The 23310-nt window shown below is 32.8% G+C and overlaps 1 protein-coding gene across 1 annotated transcript in view; it reads right to left on the bottom strand.

Annotated features, from left to right (window-relative positions):
* OCA2 (OCA2 melanosomal transmembrane protein) overlaps nucleotides 1–23310 on the bottom strand; it is a 654184-nt gene that overhangs the window by 169478 nt on the left and 461396 nt on the right. Inside the window, exon 23 of the mRNA XM_074300312.1 lies at nucleotides 8179–8272. Within this exon, the coding sequence (XP_074156413.1) occupies nucleotides 8179–8272 (94 nt within the window). The remainder of the gene's footprint in view (nucleotides 1–8178; nucleotides 8273–23310) is intronic.

The raw sequence follows: 23310 nt of genomic DNA, 5'->3' as shown, positions 1-23310 counted from the left end.
CATCTATAATTACTACTCCTTCCAGCACAATAGAAGATCCACTTTGTCAATAAAAGATCTTGATTTACTAATAGCTAACCATTATATAGTGTTCTGAAAGTTTGCAAAATGCTTTATAAATATTAATTCATTTTATCCTCTCAGCAACCATGGGAAGAAAATGGGTATTGTTATTTTACAGATAAGGAAAGTGAGGCAGACAGAAATTAAATGGCTAACGCAGATTACACAGCTAGTAAGTGTCTGAAGTTAGATTGCAACTTAGATTTTTCTAATTTCAGATCAATTGCTTTATCCACCATACCATTTTGCTGCTTCATATTTATTGAGAAAGTTAGAGGTGTTTTTCTGTGGTTTCCTTTCTACATCTAATTTTGCCCCTTAATTTTTTTTTTCTATTTTATCCTCTGGTTCTAGGATTTTAGGGTAATTGTCCTTGATACTTTCTTGAAAGATGATGTCCAGGCTTTTTATTTGATCATTATTCATATTGTACCCCCTCTGTGTGGTTGTACTTACCTTCTTTACATACAAACTTTCTCTTGATAATCTTGTCAATCCCTCAGAATTTGAAAATCTTCTTTAGGCATATGACTCCTGTATCTACCTGACCTGCCTAATTGTCTCTCCTGAACTTCATAAACTAACTAGTGGACATTTCCATCTGATTGTCTAATAGATATCTCAAACTCAGTACGTTCATAAGGAATACAGTGTTCCCTTCTCTTTGTATCATTTCCCACCTGTCTTTCCAACTTTCCTATCTATTTATTTCAAGCATAGCACCATCTTTCTTGTAACCAAGGTTTTTTGTTTTTTTTTTTTTTTTTTTCCCCACTTTAATTCTTTATTCTTCTTTATTCTCTGTCTTCTGGCTTCCCTGGTTTCCTTCATACCTCTGCTAAAATCCCAGAAAACCTCTCCCATTCTAATGTCTTTCCTCTGTTAATTAACACTAATTTATCTGGGATATAATTTGTTATATATAATTTGCCTGTTCTCTTTCTTATTAGATCACAAGTTTCTTGAGAGTAGTAATTATCTTTTATTTTTATTTCTCCAATATCTAATCCAATATCTAGCATTCAGGCATTTCTTTTTTTCTTTCTTTTTTTTTTTTTTTTTTTTTTTTTGCAAGGTAATTAGAGTTGTGACTTGCCCAGGATCAATAGCTAGTAAAAGTCAAATGTCTGAGAATTGAATTCAGGTCCTCAGACTCCAGGGCCTGTATTCTATATATTATATTACCTAGCTGAACCCCCCCCCTTTTTGCATGCTGATTGTCTAAAGTTTTTGACATTACTTCAATATTACTTACATCCATTTCTTCTCTCCACTAACATGACCATTATTCTAGTATGGATCTATGTCTCATGCCTTGTCTAGCCAATTGCAATATCCTCCTGATTGCTTCCCCTTCTTCCAGTCTCTCCCCTTTCAAATTTATTTTCTTCACAACTGTCTTACTGATATTTTTCAGTGACAGGCCTGACCTCTATAAGCTTCAACGAATCTTTATTACTAATATAATTAAACATAAATGCCTCCATTTAACAGAGAAAATTCTTTACAATCCAACTCTAATCTTTCTTTCCAGACCAATTTCACAACATTCCACCTCAGGCTTTATGTTCTAACCAAGCTGCCCTACTTTCATTCCCTTATGAGGCAGTCAGAGAGTGTAGAAGATAAAGTACTAGAATGAGAGTTAGAAAATTCTAACCTCAAATCTGGCCAGCTATGTGATCTAAAGTCAAAACACTAAATATATGCTATTATTTTAATTTGAGAAGGGGAAAATCATCAAGAACTGGGCAGTTCAGAGAAAATTTTCTGTAGTTTTAACATGCCTTCCTGGCAGTTACTATTACCAGTCTGTCCTAGGCCCAACAGAGTACCTTTGACCACTGACCTTTGCAGTGTCAACTCTACCCGCCTTGCCTCCTCTGAGGCCTTCAAAGATCTCTGGCCATGATTTCTTGAATCTATAGTTTAATAACTGGTAGCACACTGAAGAACAGCCACATGTAATCTTAAAAGCCTTTATTATATCTAGTCACATAATGCCCTGACTTAATGCCCTGACTTGTTAGCTCCCTAGTGAACACCTGGTCTGAAGACCCACATATTCACTCCCAAACTCCTTACCTCTCTCGGCTATCCATCAGCTTGTCTTGGCTACCCCAGGCTAGGGAGCCAGGTTAAAGAGAGAGACTGCTCTCTGCAGTGGGCTTATGAAGGGCCTGTGAGGTCACACACACACAGCCAACTAGTGAGAGAGCCATCACCCATTACGAAGCTATCTCAATATGGCCAGGATCCCGCCCACAGGGCAATCCTATATCCACAGAGATTACTTCTGGGCCACTCAATCTCCCGATGCGCTGTGGCACCACCTATTTAAAGGGCCCTTACAATTCCCTTCTCTTGTTTTGTGGGAACCGCACATCTCATCAAGCTAAACTTTTAGCACCAGCTGTAGTTCACTTGATCCATGAGATGATAGAGTGTTATGCCCAAGGAGGTACATAGCAGCAGATCAGTAAAAAGAAGTATGACAATGAGAACTAGGCTCAACAGTGGCCAAGTGTTCAACCCATTCATTAAAGTCATACTCAAGGAGATAATAAGCCAAAGAGGTTGGATGCCAATGAGGTAGGATATCAACACTGAGGTGGGAAGTCAACAAGGTAAAACATCACAATTCTAGTTAACAATTAAATATCAGTGAGGTAGGTTGTCACAATTCTAGTTCCATTTATCACAATTCTAGATCAATTCTAGTTTCTAACAATTCTCTATTGCACTTTTCACAATTCTAGAGCAATTCTAGCTTATCACAATTCTCTATTGCACTTTATTGCTAATATAATTAAACATAAATGCCTCCATTTAACAGAGAAAATTCTTTACAATCTAACTCTAATCTTTCTTTCCAGACCAATTTCACAACATTCCACCTCAGGCTTTCTAGCCAAGCTGCCCTACTTTCATTCCCTTATGAGGCAGTCAGACAGGGTAGAAGATAAAGCACTAGAATGAGAGTTAGAAAATTCTAACCTCAAATCCAGCCAGCTATGTGATCTAAAGTCAAAACACTAAATATATGCTTATTAATTTAATTTGAGAAGGGGGAAATCATCAAGAACTGGGCAGTTCAGAGAAGGTTTTCTGTAGGAGTTGGCATTTGAGCTAAATCTTGATCAATAATAAGGATTCTGAGACATGGAGGCTTATCATTGGCACAGTGGGCATACTGTTCTAAGGCATGGAGGTAACAGATCTACTATCATGGACCTGGAATAAGTAGGCCATTTTGTCTAGAATATAGTGTGCTCACATTAATCTGGAAAGTTTAGGTCTAGAATGTGAATTTTTAAGTGTAAAATTTATATAATCTTTATATATTTATATGTATATATAACATATTTTATATACATACTTACATATATTATACAAACATATATAATAAATAACATAATTATATCTACACATAAATATATGATAGGTAATTATAATTTTTAACTGTAAAGTTTATATAATTTGTCCCAAAGGTAATAGGGAACCACTTAAAGCTTTTTGAGCAAGAGATATTTTGGCAATTATATGATGCATAAAGAAAGGAAACTTTGGCTCAAAAACCAATTAAGAGACTTCTCTAATAGTGACACAAAGATCAGAACTAGGTGGTAGCTATGCAAATATGGAGAAGGGCACACATGTGAGGTATGATGTTGAGCCTATATCAAGATTTGGCAATTGACTACAAATGGAGGAGGGGAAAATGGGAGGAGGGAAAAGGAAAAAGTAAGGATGACTCCAAAAGCTGACATTCAATATTAGAAGAATAATGGTAATCTCAACAGGAGAAAAAAAAGTTTAGAGGAGAGCTGCTTTTAAGAGGGAAGATGAGTTCTGTTTTAGATATGTAGAGTTTTAAAAGTCTAATGAAGAGACATCCAAGTGGGTATTTAATAAGAGGTTGGCTATATAGGACTGGTTATCTAGATTTGGAAATCATTTGCATAGATATAGTCATTGAAGACAGGAGAACTGATGAAGTCAAATGAGAGTACTTAGTAAGATAAGAGAAGAAGGCCCAGCTAAGAACCTTGGGAAAATCTTGGGAACCTTGAGAAAAGAATATTGAATAATCCATTAAAAAAGATGAAAGAACAGTCTGGCAGGTAGGAAGAAAACCAGGAGAGGATCATATCATCAAAACCCATGGAAGAATACAAAAACAACAATAATAAAAACAAATTATAATTTTAAAACACTTAGAGGTGTTTGGTAAACTGTAAGCACTTCATAAATGTTAGCTATCATTATTAGGAAGAAAAAATATTCAGGAGGAGAGGATAATCAACAGCATCAAACACTACAGGGAGGTCAAGAATGATAAGGACTAAGAAAAGAACTTTATATTTAAAAGGTAAGATCAATATTGATGAAAGAAGACAGAGGGGAAGAGGAAAAGAAAGAGAGTGGATAAGGGGAGAAAGAAGGAGATAGGAGGAAAAGAGAATAAAAACTCTAAAATAAGGGACAATGAAAACTCAGAATGGAAAATATTTGGGAAGTGATGTTCAAGAGGAATGATTTAATTATATTATTCATTTTCACATTTCACTATGATTGTTTCAAACTACCCAGAGAGAATAATATTTTTGGCTTAATGCAAAGCAACCTGTGCAGTGCAGAAGCTGGCAAGAACTTGGTACCTCATTATTAGTGTCAGTTTGCATCATTAGGAACTGTGGGAACTTGTATCCCTTTTTAATTTGTTGGGCACAGGCCCTGAGAGAGCACTAAGAAAAATGGATGCTTAATAAAAACTGCTTGACGATGAAATTGGCTTCAAACTCTATGCCACTCTCAGTTTGTGATCCTTTTCAACAACACTAAATGATGGAGAAAGGCAGATCATTTCCAAATTCTTCTTTTAACAATATTAGTTTTTTTTCCCTGAGAAATTAAACTTTCCTTTCTTAAAAAAATCATCATAGAACTTAATTTTATTTTTAAACATATTTTAATTTATAAAGTTTCTTATTCAATCAAAGTTTCTCCAGAAAATGCTTCACTGTAATGAGTTCAGCTTCTATAAATCTAATCAGGTGGTTCAAAGGGAAATACAATTAGCAGATTACAAAAGCTTTAAGCAGAGTAAAATTTACTCTACAACAAAATGAAAGCTTCATTTAAAAAATGATGAAATTAATTTTCATATGTTGCAAATAATGTCGCATGGACCCCATTTTTTATTTGGGTATGTCAATTGTCTCTTTTAAGCTACACATTTGATTCAGAGTGGCTACAGAAAATACTTTAAGTAAGATAGTTTGAGGCTTACTGGTCTTTTGTTGTTGTTGCTGTTTATTTAATTTATAAAGCAAAGACAGAGAGAACACTTTTATATTCAGTGAAGAAAAAGTGAAGAAAGGAGATTTTTGGAAATTCTAACGTATTAATATTGAGTAAAGTGGACAGGCAGGCTTAGAACTTTCTTACCAGTACCAAGTCCTTTTTAAATTATATCTATATTATACATGGGCCTGATGGAAGACACAATGACTAGAGTAGACATTGAGGGCAAAACTGGCTAGGGAGCATTTACTTTAGCAGGACTTCTATTTCAATATGTATTAATAGCTAAGAATCATAGAAGTATAACCATAAACAATAATGGACTTTCTCCTTTTAAACTGATTATCTTCCTCAATTTCTCCATATCTCCATGTTAGTTTACATGTAGTTTGTTTTTGTTGATATTTTTTGAAATACAAAGAACATTAGGATTAATACCTAGAATTTATGTTTTTAATAAAAGGTTTGCAAAGTAGTTTACACTGATAATTGGTAATCCCTCAATCTTTTGCCTTTTTTGTATTAGCTTAGCACAATACCTAGAATATAGTAATAATAAATAATAAATGTTTATTGATTGAGTATCTCATTTGATCTTCAAAATGAGGCAGTAAGATGGCACTGGCACTGGAATCAGGAAAACCTGAGTTCAAACACAACCTCAGACATTTACTGGCTATATAACACTGGTCAAGTTACTTAGCTCCTATTTACTTCATTTTTCTCTTCTATAATATAGATGGGTTGTTGTGAGGATCAAATAAATTAACAATTGTAGAACGCTTAGTACAATGACTGACATATAGTAAACATTATATAGATGTTAGCTTTCATTAATTATTACTATCATTCATAACAACCTCACTATGAGTATTATAAATATCCACATTTTACAGATAAGGAAATTGAGGTGATGAGAGATTAAATGGTTTATCTCAGGTTGAAGAACTAGTAACTTCATGAAGCAAAATTCAAACTCAAGTTTCCCTAACCCTAAGCCCACTGTGCTACCTAGCTGATTTGATTAGTGGGTAGACTTTTTTTTCTGAATTTTTATTACTTCCAAGGAAATCTATTCCTGAGGTTATTACTTCACATCTTTTATTGATCTTAAGAAGGGCAGCTAGATGGCACAATCAATAGAGTTCCTGGCCTAGAGTCAGGAAGATGAGTCTTCCTGAATTCAAATCTGGATTCAGACATTTAGTAACTATGTGGCCCTGAGAAAGCCACTTTACCCTGTTTGCCTTAGTTTCCTTATCTGTAAATTGAGTTGGAAAAGGAAATGAAAAACCACTCCAGTATCTTTGCCAAGAAAATCCTAAATGGGATCACAAAGTCACACACAACTGAAAAATGATTGAACAAGAAGCTCTCAAGAAAGAAAAAGTTAACTATCTAGTTGGAAGTATTATTGACACATGACTCAGAAATAAATAAATAAATTCAATTCTGCCATATTCAAAAAATTCATTAAACCTATAAAAAAGGCAACATGCTAGAAAAAAGTTCATCGCAATACATATGAAGTTCTTACTGTTGAAGGTCTATTTTTTGACACACTGAAAATTATTCAGTTCTTAAGAACTTAAGGTCTTTTTGACATATATATATGTATATACATATTCATATATATATATATACAGGATATAAATCAGTATCATTGTGGTCAATTAACATTTTCAAGAGTTGAGGATTTTTTTATATAATGATTAAATTAAAACAAAAGACTCTAACAACAAAGTAAATTGCTTGTAATATACCTGTACAAAAAGAGTAAAATCTATCCACTAAATCTGATATAATAAATAAAGTATGCAACAATTTTTCTTGGATTTAAAATGGATTTAAGAAACACCTTGATGAAAGAAGGAAGGAAGTGTAGATAAGAAAATATAGAAGTAGTTTGTTTCCAACACAGGAAAAAAAGAATTTCATGAAAGGTGGCATTTGCTATAGGATGCTGAAAGGAAATTGTTATGAATGGAATGAAAGGAAATTTTTGGGAGCATAAAGTGATGAACTAGGTGAAGATAACAGAATAAAGAGATTAAAATTAATGAGAAGAGTGAACTCAGTATGAAATATGGGTTGAAAATTTTTCACAATGAAATGACAAAAGGAAAACAATAATCATTCAACAGACATTATAACTCTATTGTATTCAGAGTACCCTGGATGGGGCAGATATAGTGTTTAGAAGGAACTATGAAAACATTGACCAAAATTTGGGCGTTAGAAGGCCAAACCTTATTAGAGAGACCTAGTTTTGAGGATGCCAAAATAAAGATGATTTAGAAATAGACTAGAAACTGTAATGACAACAATAGTGCTTGATGATTGTCAGTGTCAAGGATACATGTAAGTGTCCACTTATGTATTTTCTTCAGTACTAATATCATAGTACATATGGGACACAAATCCTCTGAAACTTTCTGTCAAGAACAATAAACCTGAAATCTCATATCCAGCAATGCTTGACAATTTTTCAACACTTACACTTGGTTTTTCTATTTCTCCAGAGAAATCCCACTTCAATCTGAGTTATTCAGTCCTAAAGGATGTCTGAAATCACACTTTGTGATGCAAGGCTAATTCTAGCAATAAAGCTTTAATTTGTTTTCGGTGCTCAAATTCCACATACTCCAGGTCTCTTTAATGGCTAAAAACATGTTTAGCCTAATGTTTAATTGCTTGGGCTGTATGGTGTCAGTTTGTTTGTTTCAATAGAAAAAAAAAAAAAAAAGCCACAATCAGCATATTGAAGGTACAGTTAAGCAGAAAACTAGAATAAGTTCACAAAGATACCTGAAAAATTCCATGAAAGAGAAGCCATACCCATGCTGTTCTGCAATTCCAGCACAGACAACATTGGCAGAGGCACCAATTAATGTCCCATTACCTGAAATCCAAAAAGGAAAAGAAAAGTCAGTTTAGTTTTAGGACAGGTATACATTATGTTGTCTAGATGTACATTTATATGAGCTCATAAATTTTAGATTTGATAATTACTATGAGGAAATCAAGACCCATTACTTTTCATGCAACTCACATCAGAAGTACATGCAAATGACAAGGCAGTAGCTTGAAAATATCATAATTCTTTTACCCCCACACATAAGAGGACAGCTGTTCTCTGAACTGCATTAAGCTAAAGAAAGAGGCACCATCAGTTCATATAAGAACAATCCATCAAAATTAGTCATTGACTCTTCTCTTCTTCCTATTTCTATCTGTCTGTCTGTCCCTCTAATGTATAAAAAGTTCAAGAGATATAATTTTTGGGCAATTTTTTATTAACTTTACAAGCAGATAGTTGATAAAAGGGATAGTAGCATTCACAAATGCCAAAGACCTCTCTTGGAATCTTCATGAAACTCAACCTTTATATGTCCTTGGATGAGTGGGTTTTCTGAGGGTGGCAATCAACTCTGTTTGTTAACAATGAAGGAGAAGAATGGATATTATAATAAGAGGTGAATTTATTCTCATTAAGGCCTGGGGGATGGTACTGATCACTCAGTCTTGGTGACAGAGATTTATCTATACCCATGTCACCTTGCTTAGGTAATCCAGAAAAAAGGGGAGAATCTACATCTGTCTGAGTCACACACAAGGGGCCAAAATCCATTAATTCACCTAAACTAAAATTTCTTTACCTTTTGAACAAACCTGAGTCTCATTATTGTCTCATTATCAGACTTGCACATCAAGGGCTGCCTAAACAACTCATAAGGGCCAATTTCCAAATGAGGAAATAGAAAAAGGTGTGTGTGGGGGGGGAAACCTAAGTCCTAATTCAATAGAGGATGATTAATAGAAGAGAAAAATGAACTGTAAGTATACATTCATATAAATGTATTTCTGTGCGTATATATGTAATATATACATATATATGAGGAAATATGGTGGTATTACTCAGGGTTTTCAACTGTGCCTGATTCTTCATGACCCTATTGAACGTTTCCTTGGCAAAGATAGAAGAATGGTTTGCAACTGCCTTCTCCAGCTCATCTCACAAATGAGGAAACTCAGGCAAACAGGGTTAAGTGACTTACCCAGGAGCAGACAGCTAGTAAATGTCTGAATCCAAATTTTCCTGACTGCAGATCTGGCATTTTATCCACTAAGCCATCTAACTGCCTCAATTTCATTTATTTGTTCAGTCATTTAAAAAAAAAATCATATCCAGTTCTTTGTGGCCCCATTTGAGGTTTTCTTGACAGAAAGAGTGGAATGGTTTGTCATTTCCCTTTTCAGCTCATTTTCCAGATGAGGAAACTGAAGCAAATAGAGTTAAATAACTTGCCCATGGTGACAGAGCTAGTAAATATCTGAGGCTATATTTGAACTCAGAAAGATGAGTCTTTCTGATTCTTAACATAGCATTTTATCTATTGTGCCACCTAGCTGCTCCAATTTATTCAATTTTTCTTGTGCAGCAAGATAACTGTATAAATATGTATACATATATTGAATTTAACATACATTTCAACATATTTAATATGTTTTGGACTATCTGCCATCTAGGGGAAGGAGTGGAGGGAAGGAGGGAAAAATTTGGAACAGAAAGTTTTCCAAGGATCAATGCTGAAAAATTACCCATGTATATGTTTCATAAATAAAAAATAAAAAAAAAGATTATGTGATGATCAATTGTGATAGACTTGGCTCTTTTCAACAATGAGTGATTCAAGGCAATTCCAATAGACTTGTGAGGGAAAGTGCCATCTACATTCAGAGAGATAATTACCCAGACTGAAAGTGGATCAAAGCATAGTATTTTCACTTTTTTGTTGTAGTTGTTTGCATGCTTGGTTTTCTCATTTTTTCACTTTTGATCAAATTTTTTTATACAGCATGAAAAATATAGAAATATGTTTAGAAAAACTGTATGTTTAACCTATATTGAATTGTTTGCTGTCTTGAGGAGGGATGAGGAGAGAGGAGAGAGAGAGGAAAATTTAGAACACAAAGTTTTGCTAAGATGAATGATGAAAAATATCTTTGCATATATTTAGAAAAATAAAATACTATAAAATAAAAAACCTCATCCAAAAATAAATAATAAAATAGAAGCGTGACTCCAAAATATATGCATTTTATTTATTTATTTACTTTATTTATATATGTATTTATTGTATCCTTTTACTTTTTTAACATTTGTAACCTGTTTGTAACTATAGATTCCGAATTTGTAATTGTGTGATTTAGTTTTTCTATTATAAATAAATATTATAAAGTAAAACACACCAAAAAAAAGATAGTTCTGTTATCAGGGAAGAGAAGAGAATAAATGTTGTGAGATGTTGTGAAGGTTGTATTAACATGCCATAGCAAAAGATGAATCATGATTGTTTGAGATGTTGATTGAAAGTAAAGAGTTAAGGATGACTCCTATGTTGTGAAACAGGTGACAAAAAGAATGGTGGTATCCTCCAAAGACATAGGGAAGTTAGGAAGAAAGATGAATTTTAAGGAATAATGAGTTCTCCCTGGCACTTGCTGAGCTTGAGAGGCCTATATTACCTATCAGGGAATTTGTTATATATCACCACTCAAAAATAAAGAAAAATGTGAAATGACCCATCATCTTATATGCAGGGCCCTCATACACTTCCAATTATGGAAGTAAAAAATAAAAGACATAAGGTTCGAATAATCATAATTTTTAGACCATCCATAAATATTAGCTTAATTGTTGGCACTTTGTGTGAGATTTTCATACCAAAGAACTGCTACATTATTAAAGAAAATGAACCATCCCCAAACTAGCATTCTCACTATAAATGAAATTAAAGATATAAAAGTCATTCCAAATAACGGGAGATAGTTCCCAGGTTATCCTTAGTTATTTAGTCAGAGGAATTGGCAAAGTTGGTTTTGTTATGCTCTAAAAAGCAAGATTAAACATATCATGATGTAGTCATCTTGGCTTGCAATTCACTTGATACTCATACACAGATTGTCAAGAATTTAATTGTGTGCAAACATCTATTGTATAGGATAACATAGTAGAAAATTTTTAAGAATAATTTTACAAATGCCTCCAAATTAAGTGAGAGGTCTTGCTGGCCTATAAAACATCTCTCCAGGTTCTAGATATGGGGTTACAATTATGCAAATACAGCTCATGCTTTCAACCAGTGCATTTATTAGAAATCAGGGGCTCTAAATAAAATGGCTAAGCACTGATTTGGAGCAGAATAGAAAGCAAATAATAGAAAAGATAAATATAATTATTTTATCCAATATTCCCCAGTACTAAGAGTGGAAAAATCTCCCATAGATAATTATCTTAGTGGGGAAGGAAGCAACTCCTCAAACAACTACACCTCCAAGGTAGGAAAGAGTTAACAATGAGAATAAAACACATTTCACAAGTCTGTCTTCTAGTAATGGATCTACTCAGAATTCCCATTTCAGCTACCACTCCACTACATTGCCACAGTTGTTTTTCACTAAAGCTCTCTCCTCTAGTGCTATTCTCTGCCCCTTAAATTCCTATTTCCACCTTTCTGCCAAACTGCCACTGCCATTTGGGACTCTGACTACTTACACCTTTGGAGATTGTCTTAGGGAGACTAATAAATAGTTAACACAAAGAGCCCAGAAATTGCTATATTACATAAACACATTTTCTTTATCAAACACAGGATCACAGATTTAGAATTTGAAGAGTGCTGACATCTAATCCAACCCTATCATTTGACAAGTATCAAGTTATTTGCCCAGGGTCATTTGGATAGGAAGGAGAACCAAGCTTAGAACTCTGGTTTCTAAAGCTCTGACTCTGACTGCAGTATCCTTCCCACTGCACTCCACTGTTTCATATCATTCAGGGCAAGGACAACTCTACTTTTAAACACAAGTTTGCTTGTAAAATGTTATAGAGAATATTGATGGGTGATTAAAAAGAGTGTCATCTCATAAAATTTCAGAAAGCACAAGCCTGCAGAAAACTTGCCAAGAAACCCACAAAATATGGGCTATCCCTTGAGTAATTGTACATGAAATGGGAGAGGAAAGGGAAAGCAAAATAAAGCTTTATTCAGCTTTTCTATTATAATCTATTCTCAAAATCAGAGACAGAACAAGCTCATTAGGATTCTGCCTTTTCAATATCAGAAATGTTAAATGAGGAGCTAAAAATGGCATTTAGGAAGTTAACATTGAAAAGAACAGATGAATGTACCTAAATGCATGTAATAAAATTCATTCTGAAAGCAATATAATTTTAAAAGTAATAATGGATTAATCTTAAAGATTTTTCAAAAAAGGGAATGTAGGACATGGTGATTTCAGAGATATCAAAAATTGCAAGTGACCCAAAAGAGATGGATATCTTCATGGAGGATATAAGCAAGTTAGAACATATTGCCAAACATAACTTAAGTATGAGAAGATGCATAAAAGATATCAATAAAAACCTCCAATGTCAAAAAATTAGGTCATCCAATCTTATACCATATGTGAAGGACATCAAATATTGCAATGGCAGCCACACAATTTTAAAAGGATAAAAGAAAAATAATTAGTACATTGGTTAGCCCTTGTCAGTCAATAAACATTTATTAAAAGCATATTATATGTTGGCACTAAATCTAAAAATGTGCAAACACAAAGAAAGGTAAAAGATAATTCCTACTCTCCAGAAGACCACAGTCTATGAAGGAGACAATATGCAAACAGCTAAGGACAAACAACAGATAGAGGATAAATCTGGTACAATTAATCAAGAAAAGGCACCAATATCAAAGGAGAATTGAGAGAGCCCTTATGTAGAACGTAGTATTTTAAATGGGTCTTAAAGGAGGTTCCTTTATGAAATTTTGGCCAAAATGCCAAAAAAGCATATATGTGTCCCAAATCAATTTGTTAGAAAACAACAATATTTTGCAAATATCCTCTTTTTTCTCACCTTTCCTATTATGGCGACTCTTTATCACCTCAGAAATGTAATCCAAACATATTTCTATAAATTAGGTAAGCATTGTAACTTCCCAACATTTATACCAAACAGTGTGAATACTTCTCATATGATTGAACAGATTCAAAAAATTGTTGTATTATATTTGTAACTACCATTAACCAAAATATGTTATCAGAATATACCTTGAAGAGTTGAGTATAAGACTGTAATATGGAAATTAGAAGTTTTGAAAAGTTCAGGTTTGAATGTAAATAAACCACAGGTACTTAATGAACCATGCTCTTTGTGTTACTAACTTATAATATGACCTCCCCCACCAAAAAATGTTATTTATACAAAAAAAGCAGTTAACACAGATGTCAATAGTTAAGATTTCTTCATTGAAAGAAAAAGATTAGAGCCTCCCCTATTTTTTCTGCCATGATAGAAAGACTTAATCTTTTGCAGTTCAAGTGTCCTCAATATCTATTGTTTGATTAATTTAATCTATCTTCTCTCTCCTTCAACCCATACCCAATCTAAAGTACAAAGACATCAGTTTCAAAAAAAGAGCACAAGCTAATTCACTTCCAAGTCATAACCTCTCTTTTCTGATATTATGGTCTTCTTCAAGAAGTGATGGCAAGAGGGAGTTATTGAAGAGATGTGAATGAAGAAGTAATTTATCCACATACATTTTTTGGTCTCCTATTTAATTAGTGTTGAGAATTCCTAATGAGTGAAGTCTCTAGTCTAAAGAGAGTTGCCTGAAAGTACTGAAAAGTGAGGGGACTTGCCTAGGACAGCACTTGACTAAAACCCAATTTTAATTGATCCTAAATTTAGCTCTCTCTACCCACTATATCACAGTCTCTTTATTGCACAACTTAAAATGTTACTTAAAATGTTCTGTTTTAAATCTTCTCTTAGTGGTTTCCTTTGTTCTCTTGATACTATTACAGATGTTACATCATCAAGCCAAGTATCCTTTTCTGTTACCCAAGAGGAAAAAATTCCACCTGCCAAATGCCTTTCTAACTCCATGCCAAGTGATTCTATTTAGTGATTATGCAGAATTGTTTTATAGTTTTCCCCTTTAAAAAAAAGCCAAGTGTTCATCTGAATATTGTTGTATTTCCATGCCTTACATCACCAAACATAACTCACTTGTACATGAATACAATTAGTCTGGAAGTTCCCCAAATGTGTTTTTTCCTATGGAATCAAACCATCTTAATAATGTATAAACCCTGGTTTGTATTCAGTAATTCATGTTAGTTTATTTTGGGTAACTATTTTGTCCCTATTGTTAGCTAAGTCTGGGAAAATCTCTTTTCCCAAAATTATTTAAAAATGCAATTTTGCAGACAAGAATTATCTAGATCCATTCATCATCCTTCATTATTCAATCATCACCATATTTATTTCCATACAGAAATGGGAAAAAAGACATAAAATAATAAAACACTTTTCATAAAATAATACAACACTTTTCATTTTCTTTAAGGATGTCAGAAAAAATTAGAGCTATGGACTCTCTTGCCATTGATATGCCTGCCCCTTCCAATGTCATTTTCATTTTTCATAAAGATGCCAGGCTTGTCCAATTTTAAAGGGGAAAAGGAAAAGAAATATAGCAACATTAGTCTTGGTGAAAAAGGAGGATGATAGGGATGTAGACAAAGAATTCTAAAGTGAATATCAGTTGTGTACTGTAAAGGACTAAGAAGGTAATCAAGTCAAATTAAATTATTCAACATTTATAGACTGTCTTCTATGTACCAAGCACTATGCTAAGTGCAGGGGCCACAAAAGAAAAAAAAAAAAAAAAAAAGGTCCTTGCTCGCAATAAATTTAAGGTATAGCAATTATGCCATGGTATAACAGGAAAACAACTATGCACAAGCAAGATAATAAATTAAATATCTTAGAAAATAGCACAAAAAATAAGTAAAACTAGAGATGGCTCCCCTCTTTTTCTTTCCTCTCTCCCTGCCCTTACTCTATCCTTACTTCTTATCCGTCCCTCCTTTTTCTCTCCCCATTTGTCCCTCCCATCTCTCTCATTTCCTCTTCCCTCTCTCTTCTCCTCTTCTCATCCAGTCCTCCCTTTCTCTTCCTCCTTTTCTCTCTCTCTCATTCCTTTTTCTCCCCTTCCTCGTTTTCCCTTTCCTTTTCCTCCTTCTTCCCTTTCCAGAAAACAGCACAATTAATACATTTGTCACTTGCCTCAAAGATAATTGTTGTGAGCCAGAGAAAACATTAGCAAAGAGAACTTCTAGTGAAAACATTCCCTCTACTAATGCAGGTCTCAGAGTTGTATAAAAACTTTTAAGTCATACTTTCCTGTGATATTGAGAGACAAGTGTTCGATGTCCCACAATCATTATGGATCAAAAGTAGGTCATGTACTCAGGTCTCTCAGAATCCAAATAGACATTATGCTTTGCTTGAAAAAGTAGTTAAAGTCAAAGAGAAACTTTTATTATAGATCTAATTATGATCAAAATGATTGAAATGATCGAAGTTGAAATGATAAGAAATATGACAAATGACTACTCCATCATTGAGATAAAAAGAAAAAAACATAAAGAACAGTAAAACCCAGAATGAAGCAAAGCTAATAATGAATATTACAAGCAAAATAAATGGGAATTTTCTTGTCAGTTTTAAAAGTTACATTAGATTAGAGGCAAAAGGAAGATGAAAGAAGTAAGAGAAGCACTTTTTGTGGCAAATAGAAGGATGGATAAATGAAAACCAGGTTAAATTAGTCAACTTCCATTTCACTTAATGTTGTCATCCCAAGGAGCATGATACTTGGATTGGAAATCATTAAACCAAAATGGCCAAGAGGAGTTAAAAACATAAGGAAGGAAACAGTCAGAATCTACTGCCTTCAATGAGTTCATCACCAGGTTCAGCTGAACTACAAACTAGGGTACTGCAATAATTGGCAGATAGTATCATTGAGCCACAAAGATCTAAGAGAGCAGAAATAAATACCTCAGGGTTGGGGAAGGAAAATAGTCTCTCTCTCTCTCTTTTTTTTTTTTTTAAGGAAGATCTGAGTTCAAATCTAACCGCAGACACTTACTGGCTATGTGACCCTGGGCAAGTCACTTCATCCTGTTTGCTTTACTTTGTGATCTGTAAAATGAACTGGAGAAGGAAATGTCAATCCACTTCAGTATCTTTGCCAAGAAAAATTCAAATAGAATCATGAAGAATTAGATATGACTGGAAACAACTGAACTACTACTACAGATTAGAAGATAAAAGGATAACTATAGATACAATACACTTTTATTTCCACAATTTAAATTTTTAAATACATATAATCCTTATTGATAAAATGGAGAGCTATAGAATAGACCAAAGCTTCTTAAACTATGGGTCATGTCCCTCTAAGGGGTCAATTAACTTAATGTGGAGATTGTAAAAAATATGACAACAGGAAAAAAGTATCAAATATTGACAAAATTTAATTCTTCATATTAAAATAAACAAGCAATTCATCTTACTAATGTGCAAATTCGTTTCATATTTAATAAATGATAAAATCAAATGTATACATAAATGGTTTTAAAATAAATTTCTTTATGGTTTTTTTCGGTAAATGTTTGATTTATATACCTATTTTATATACCTATATAGCTGTAGTTGCATAAAAATTTATTGGATATAAATGGGTAATGAGTGTGAAAAGTTTTAGAAGTCCTGGGATAGACAATAATATAGTTGTAAAGATTCAGAACTGGTTGAGTAACTAGACAAATTATTACTGATTCAAGGACATCTTAGAAGGAGTTATCCAGATGAATATCCCAAGGATCTGTTCATGGCCCTAAGTTAAATGCTTTTTTTTATTTATGACTTGAAAATCATAGTAGGAATGTTCATTATGTTTACAGATGATATGAAGTTGAAAGGGATAACAAGTGATTAGATAAAAGAGTAATGCTCCAAAGTAAGCTTGACAATTTCATTTAAAATAATGACACAAAAATACTTGGGAGGCTACTTGCCAAGACACATAGGACTGGTAAGAATATGACTACAAACACTTTACACAAAAAGACACATATAAATGGTTGAAGAAATATTAATCGCTTATGGATAGACTGTACCAATATAATAAAAATCATAATAATAAACAAATCAATTCACATTTTCCATGCTATACCATAAAACTACCAGATAATTATTTTATAAACTAGAAAAAGATCATAATGCAATTCATATGGAATGTGGAAAAGGTCAAGAATCTCAAGGGACATAAATTTTTTAATGTGAAAAGAGGGATGAAAAATACCAGAATTCAAACTATAGTATAAAGCATTAATTATCAAATGATTTAGTACTATTAAGATATATGAAAATATAGAATATATATATGTGTGTGTGTAAATATATATGTATATACATCAAAGTTGCATAGATTAGGTACAGAAGCAAATGAGCACAGTAGTCTGGGCATTTGGGCAAGATTTACTATTCAACTTAAACTTTTGAAAAATTGGAAAGTAGTCTGGCAGAAATTAGGTTGAAACTAATATCTCACACCACATTACAAGATAATCTTTAAACAGGCATGTGACCTAAACATATATGGTTATATCATAAAGAAATAACACTGCAAGGAAGAAAATACCTGTCAGATCTGTGGACAGGAAGAAGTTCATAACCAAATAAATGCTACAGAAAGTCACAGAACTTGAAATGGACAATTTTGATTATACAAAATGTAAATTATTTTTACAGAATACAATGGACCTAAATTATAAAGGTAACTAAGGTAAGCAGTTTAAAGAGGGGAGTCATTTTTTCAACAAGTTTCTTTGAGAAAAAACTCTTTTCCAAGATATATAGGGAATTGATTCAAATTTAAAAGAATACCATCTATTCTTCAATTGGTAAATGATTGAAGCAAATTAGTAATTCGTTTCAAATAGAAATAGTTTCAAATGAAGAAATTAAGTAATATGAAGTGTTTGAAATCCATGATAATTAGACAAATGAACAAAAAACAACACTGAGAGCTAGAAAAATAATAACAAAGTTCATCTTAAAGAAGAAAAGGTTAAGAATTTCAAGGAAATTAATGAAAAAAGTACAAATGAAGAGGGTCTAACTAAACTAGATCTAAAACCATATTATAAAGGAGTTGTCATCAAAACCATTTGGTACTGGCTAAGAAATATAGTAGTCAATCAGTGGAATAGGTTAGGTTCACAGGACAAAATAGTCAAAGACTACAGTAATGTAGTGTTTGATAAATCCAAAGACCCCAGCTTCTGGGATAAGAACCCACTATTTGACAAAAATTGCTGGGAAAAATGGAAAATAGTATGGCAGAAAGTGGGCATTGACCAACATCTAATATCCTAAATTAAAGTAAAGTCTAAATGGGTTGATGATTTAGACACAAAGAATGATACTATAAACAAATTAAAAGAACAAAGCATCTCCCTCTCAGATCTATGGAGAAGGAAGGAATTTATGGCCAAAGAACTAGAGTATATTATAGATTACAATATGGATCATTTTGACTATATTAAGTTAAAAAGATTTTGTACAAACAAAACCAGTTCAGACAAAATTAGAAGAGAAGCAGAAAATTGGGGGGGGGGGAATTTTTATATTCAAAGGTTCCGATAAAGCCCTCATTTCTAAAATATATAGAGAATTGACTCAGATTTATAAGAATGCAAGCCATTCTCCAATTGATAAATGTCAATGACAATTTTCAGATGAAGAAGTTAAAATGATTTCTAGTCATATGGAAAAATGCCCTAAAATCACTGTTGATTCGAAAAATGCAAATTAAGATAACTCTGAGATATCTCTACATATCTTTCAGACAGCATAAGATGATAGGAAAAGATAATGATAAATGTTGTAGGGGATGTGGGAAAACTGGGATACTAATATATTATTGGTAGAATTGTGAACTTATCCAATCACTCTTGTACAGCAATTTGAAACAACGCCCAAAGGGCTATAAAATTGTGCATATCCTTTGATCCAGCAGTGCTACTACTGGGCTTGTATTCCAAAGAGATCATAAAAAAGGAAAAGGACTCACATATGCAAAAATCTTTGTGGTAGCCTTCTTTGTAGTGACAAGGAACTGGAAACAGAATGGACACCCATCAGTTGGAGAATGGTTGAATAAGTTATAGTATATGAATAGAATATTGTTCTATAAGAAAAAATCAGCAAGATGGTTTCAGAGAAGCCTGGAAAGACTTACATGAACTGATGCTAACTGAAATGAGTAGAACCAAGAGAACATTGTACATGGTAACAAGATTATACGATGATCAATTCTGATGGACGTGGCTCTTTTCAACAATGAGATGATTCAGGCCAATTCCAGATTTGTGATGGAGAAAAAATAACAAATAAAGGAGAGACCATGAGAAAAAATAAAACCATTCACAAATTGTTGGTGGAGATATGAATTGCTTCAGTCGTTCTAGAAAGCAAATTGGAACTATGTCCCAAAAGCTACTAAGTTGTATATATTTTTGACCCAATGATGTTGCTCTGTTTATACTCTCCAAAGAGATCAAAAGAGAAAAAAATTCACATTTATAAATATTTAGAGAAGCTATTTTTACATTGGCAAAGAACTGGAATTTAAGGTTTACTGACAATTTTATGTGATCATAATGAAATACTATTGTTTAACTATTGTTAAAAAAAAAATGTCCCAGAGAATGACATTAGGAAATATTCACATATGAACTGGTGTGTATGTACAGAATCAGGATACCAATACATCAATAAAAGTATTATAAAGACAAACAATTTTTAAAAACTTAACTCTGATTAAGAACAATTACTATTGTAACTGGCCTGAATCACTTAATTGTTGAAAAGAGCAAATTTCTTCAGAATTGATTACTTGTTACTGTGTACAATGCTCTCTTCCTTCTACTCATTTCACTTAGTTCATGCAAATCTTTCCAGGACTTTATGAAATGATACTGTTGATTGTTTCTTATAGAACAATAATATTCATAACATTTATATAGCATAACTTATTCTCTATTTCCAGTTCCTTGCAGCTACAAAAAGGGTTGCTATAAACATTTTTGCACATGGTGGTTCTTTTTTTCTTTTTTATGATCTCTTTGGGATATAGGTTCAGTAGAAACACTGCTGGATCAAAGGGTATGCATAGTCTCATAGTCCTTTGGACATAGTTCCAAATTGCTCTCCAGAATGGTTGGATCAATTCACAAGTCCACCAACAATGATTTAGTGTCCCAGTTTTCCCACATCCACTCCAACATTCATCATTATCTTTTCCTATCATTTTGGCCAATCTGAGAAGTGTGTAGTGGTACCTCAGAATTGTCTTTTTCTGATCAATAGTAATTTGAAGCATTTTTAAATATGACTAGAAATTTCTTCATCTGAAAATTATCTCTCCATATCCATTGACCATTTATAAACTGGAGATAGCTTGTATATTCTTATAAATTTGAGTCAATTTTCTATATATTTTAGGAATGAGAGCTGTATCAGAACCATTAGATATAATCTTTTTCTCAATTTTTGGCTTCTCTTCTAATCTTCTCTGCATTCTTTTGTTTATAAAAAACCTTTTTAACTTAATATGTTCAAAATTATCTATTTTGCATTCCATAATGCACTTTAGCCATAAATTCCTTCCTTCTTCACATATCTAAAAGATAGACTATCCTTGTCCTTCTAATTTGTTTATAGTATGATTCTGTATATAAATCATCAACCCATTTAGACCTTATCTTGGTATATGGTGTTAGGTGTTGGTCAGTGCTTACTATCTGCCACACTAATTTCCAATTTTCCCAGAAATTTTTGTCAAATAGTGAGTTCTTATACCAGAAGCTGGAGTCTTTGGGATTATCAAACACTAGATTACTATAGTCATTGACTATTATGTCTTGTGAACTTAATTTATTTCACTGATTACCTACTCTATTTCTTAGCTAGTACCAAATGATTTTGATGACTACTCCTTTCCAATATAGACACCTTCATTTGCATTTTTTCATTAATTCCCTTGAAATTCTTGACCTTTTGTTCTTCCATATGAACTTTTTTATTATTTTTGGACCCCTGTCTTCCCCAAGTCTTTTTGAATTTTCACCAGTCTATGTACATCCGCATGTGCAAATTTATTCTGTTTGTGGAGGAAATCTAGAAAGCTTGAAATTTATTGACCAATTTCACCATCTTCCCAGAATCCTCCTCCTTAGTTCTCTTATTTTTAAGGATTATTTTAGTAATCTTAGAATATAATGGATTATGCTCATAAAATTTTATAAATAAGAAATCTGCATAAGTATTAATGGTAACCAATTTCCTCTCAATTATACATAGGTAAAACTAGATTGTTTGTATCTCAGCCACTGTCTTCATCTCATTCCCCTAAAGACTCTTAGGCTACTTCTCCTGAAAACCAAACTCTGAAAATATGACCTTTCCCTTTTTCACCTCTGGGAGCCATGAAAACACTATTTTCCATATTTTTCCATCTTTCCATATCATACTTCCATGTATGAACCTCTCCTATCCCTTTCTAGTTTCACTTTATGTATTTATTTCCTCTATTACAATGTAAGCTTCTTAAAAGTAGGAATTGACTTTATTCCTTGAATCTATACCTTTGGTATTTACATAGTGCTGGCATATAATTAGGCCTTCATAAGGATTTTATCATTCATTCACCTACTTTATTAATAGTCACTTGTAATTTTTTTCAATTATTTGTTACAGCTCCATATTTGCATATAGTATCTTGAAACTGATTTCTTTTTTTTTTTTTAATTTTATCTATCACAGATTTTTTTTTCTATATGTTCATCATCTCAACATCATTTTAAGGGTCATTTCATTTCTTTATTTAGTTCTTTGGGGACTGATGACTCAATGTGAAATTTTCAGTCACCGATTATGACAACTAATAATTACACAAACTGAATATTCTGTTCCACATTTATGTTTTCCTTATTTCTTTTCTCCAGTAAATTTTCTTGAGATTAGTCTGATTTAGTTTATTCTTATCATCAAACTTTCTACAACTGATTTTCTTTTATACCACTGTTCCTGTTGCTGAAGTAATACTGTTTTATAAGCCTCTACTTTCCTCCTCATGGTGTTTAACAAGTAAGTTTATATTTTAAATTCATGCGTGCCATGTTTAGATGGCTATTATGTCTTTCTGCTTGACAAGGACAAATTATTTGGCTTCAAAGACAGCATTTGTTCTACTTTGGCTTTATCGTTGTGGTTACTTTTTCATATATTGTAATATTTTTCATATATGTTCAGTTTCTTCCTACTGAAAAGTGATCATGTAAATCACTTCCTATATTTCCAATATCAAAAGCTACTTTAAGTAAACAACACTAGCTGGTGAAATCATAGCGACTTATCTTCATTTTTACTGTTTTGGTGATCATTTTGACTTTTACTTTGATTAATCTATGGCCTCACTTTAATGCAAGCAACTGTCTCTGATATAACTTGTATATTGGCAGTAAATTTTTCTCTGAATATTAAAATGTAATCTATTTCACTTCATAGGATATATTGCTCAATTCTTGTCATATCTTAAAATTTCTGACATTTTCTGGAAGGTATATTCAAGATATATGGACAAGATTTTTTTGAATAGTCCAGAATGCTTTGGCCTTTTTTATTTATTAATCCCAAAATAATAGTTCCCAACATTTTTTCACTTTCTGTCCCCTGTGCCCATCTTCACATTGAAGTCAATGAGTGGCCAGTACATTTTGACAAGGTATATTTCAACCTAGTTTGTCAAGTACTTGGCAAGTATATAGAATTTATATACTTCTTCAAGATATGCCACAAATTTTGTTGTCTAGTTTGCAATTAATTTCATAGTAGTCTTTTTTTCTTATTCCCATCATGAGCAGTACAAAGCCAGATAATAAAGTATTTTATGCAATTATATCTCACTACCTTTTTGGGAGCACATTGAAAATAACTCTTCCAACTGCTTT

The sequence above is a fragment of the Sminthopsis crassicaudata genome, chromosome 3 (assembly GCF_048593235.1).
Source record: "Sminthopsis crassicaudata isolate SCR6 chromosome 3, ASM4859323v1, whole genome shotgun sequence".
Classification (NCBI taxonomy): Eukaryota; Metazoa; Chordata; class Mammalia; order Dasyuromorphia; family Dasyuridae; genus Sminthopsis; species Sminthopsis crassicaudata.
This window is presented reverse-complemented; position numbering and strand designations above follow the sequence as displayed.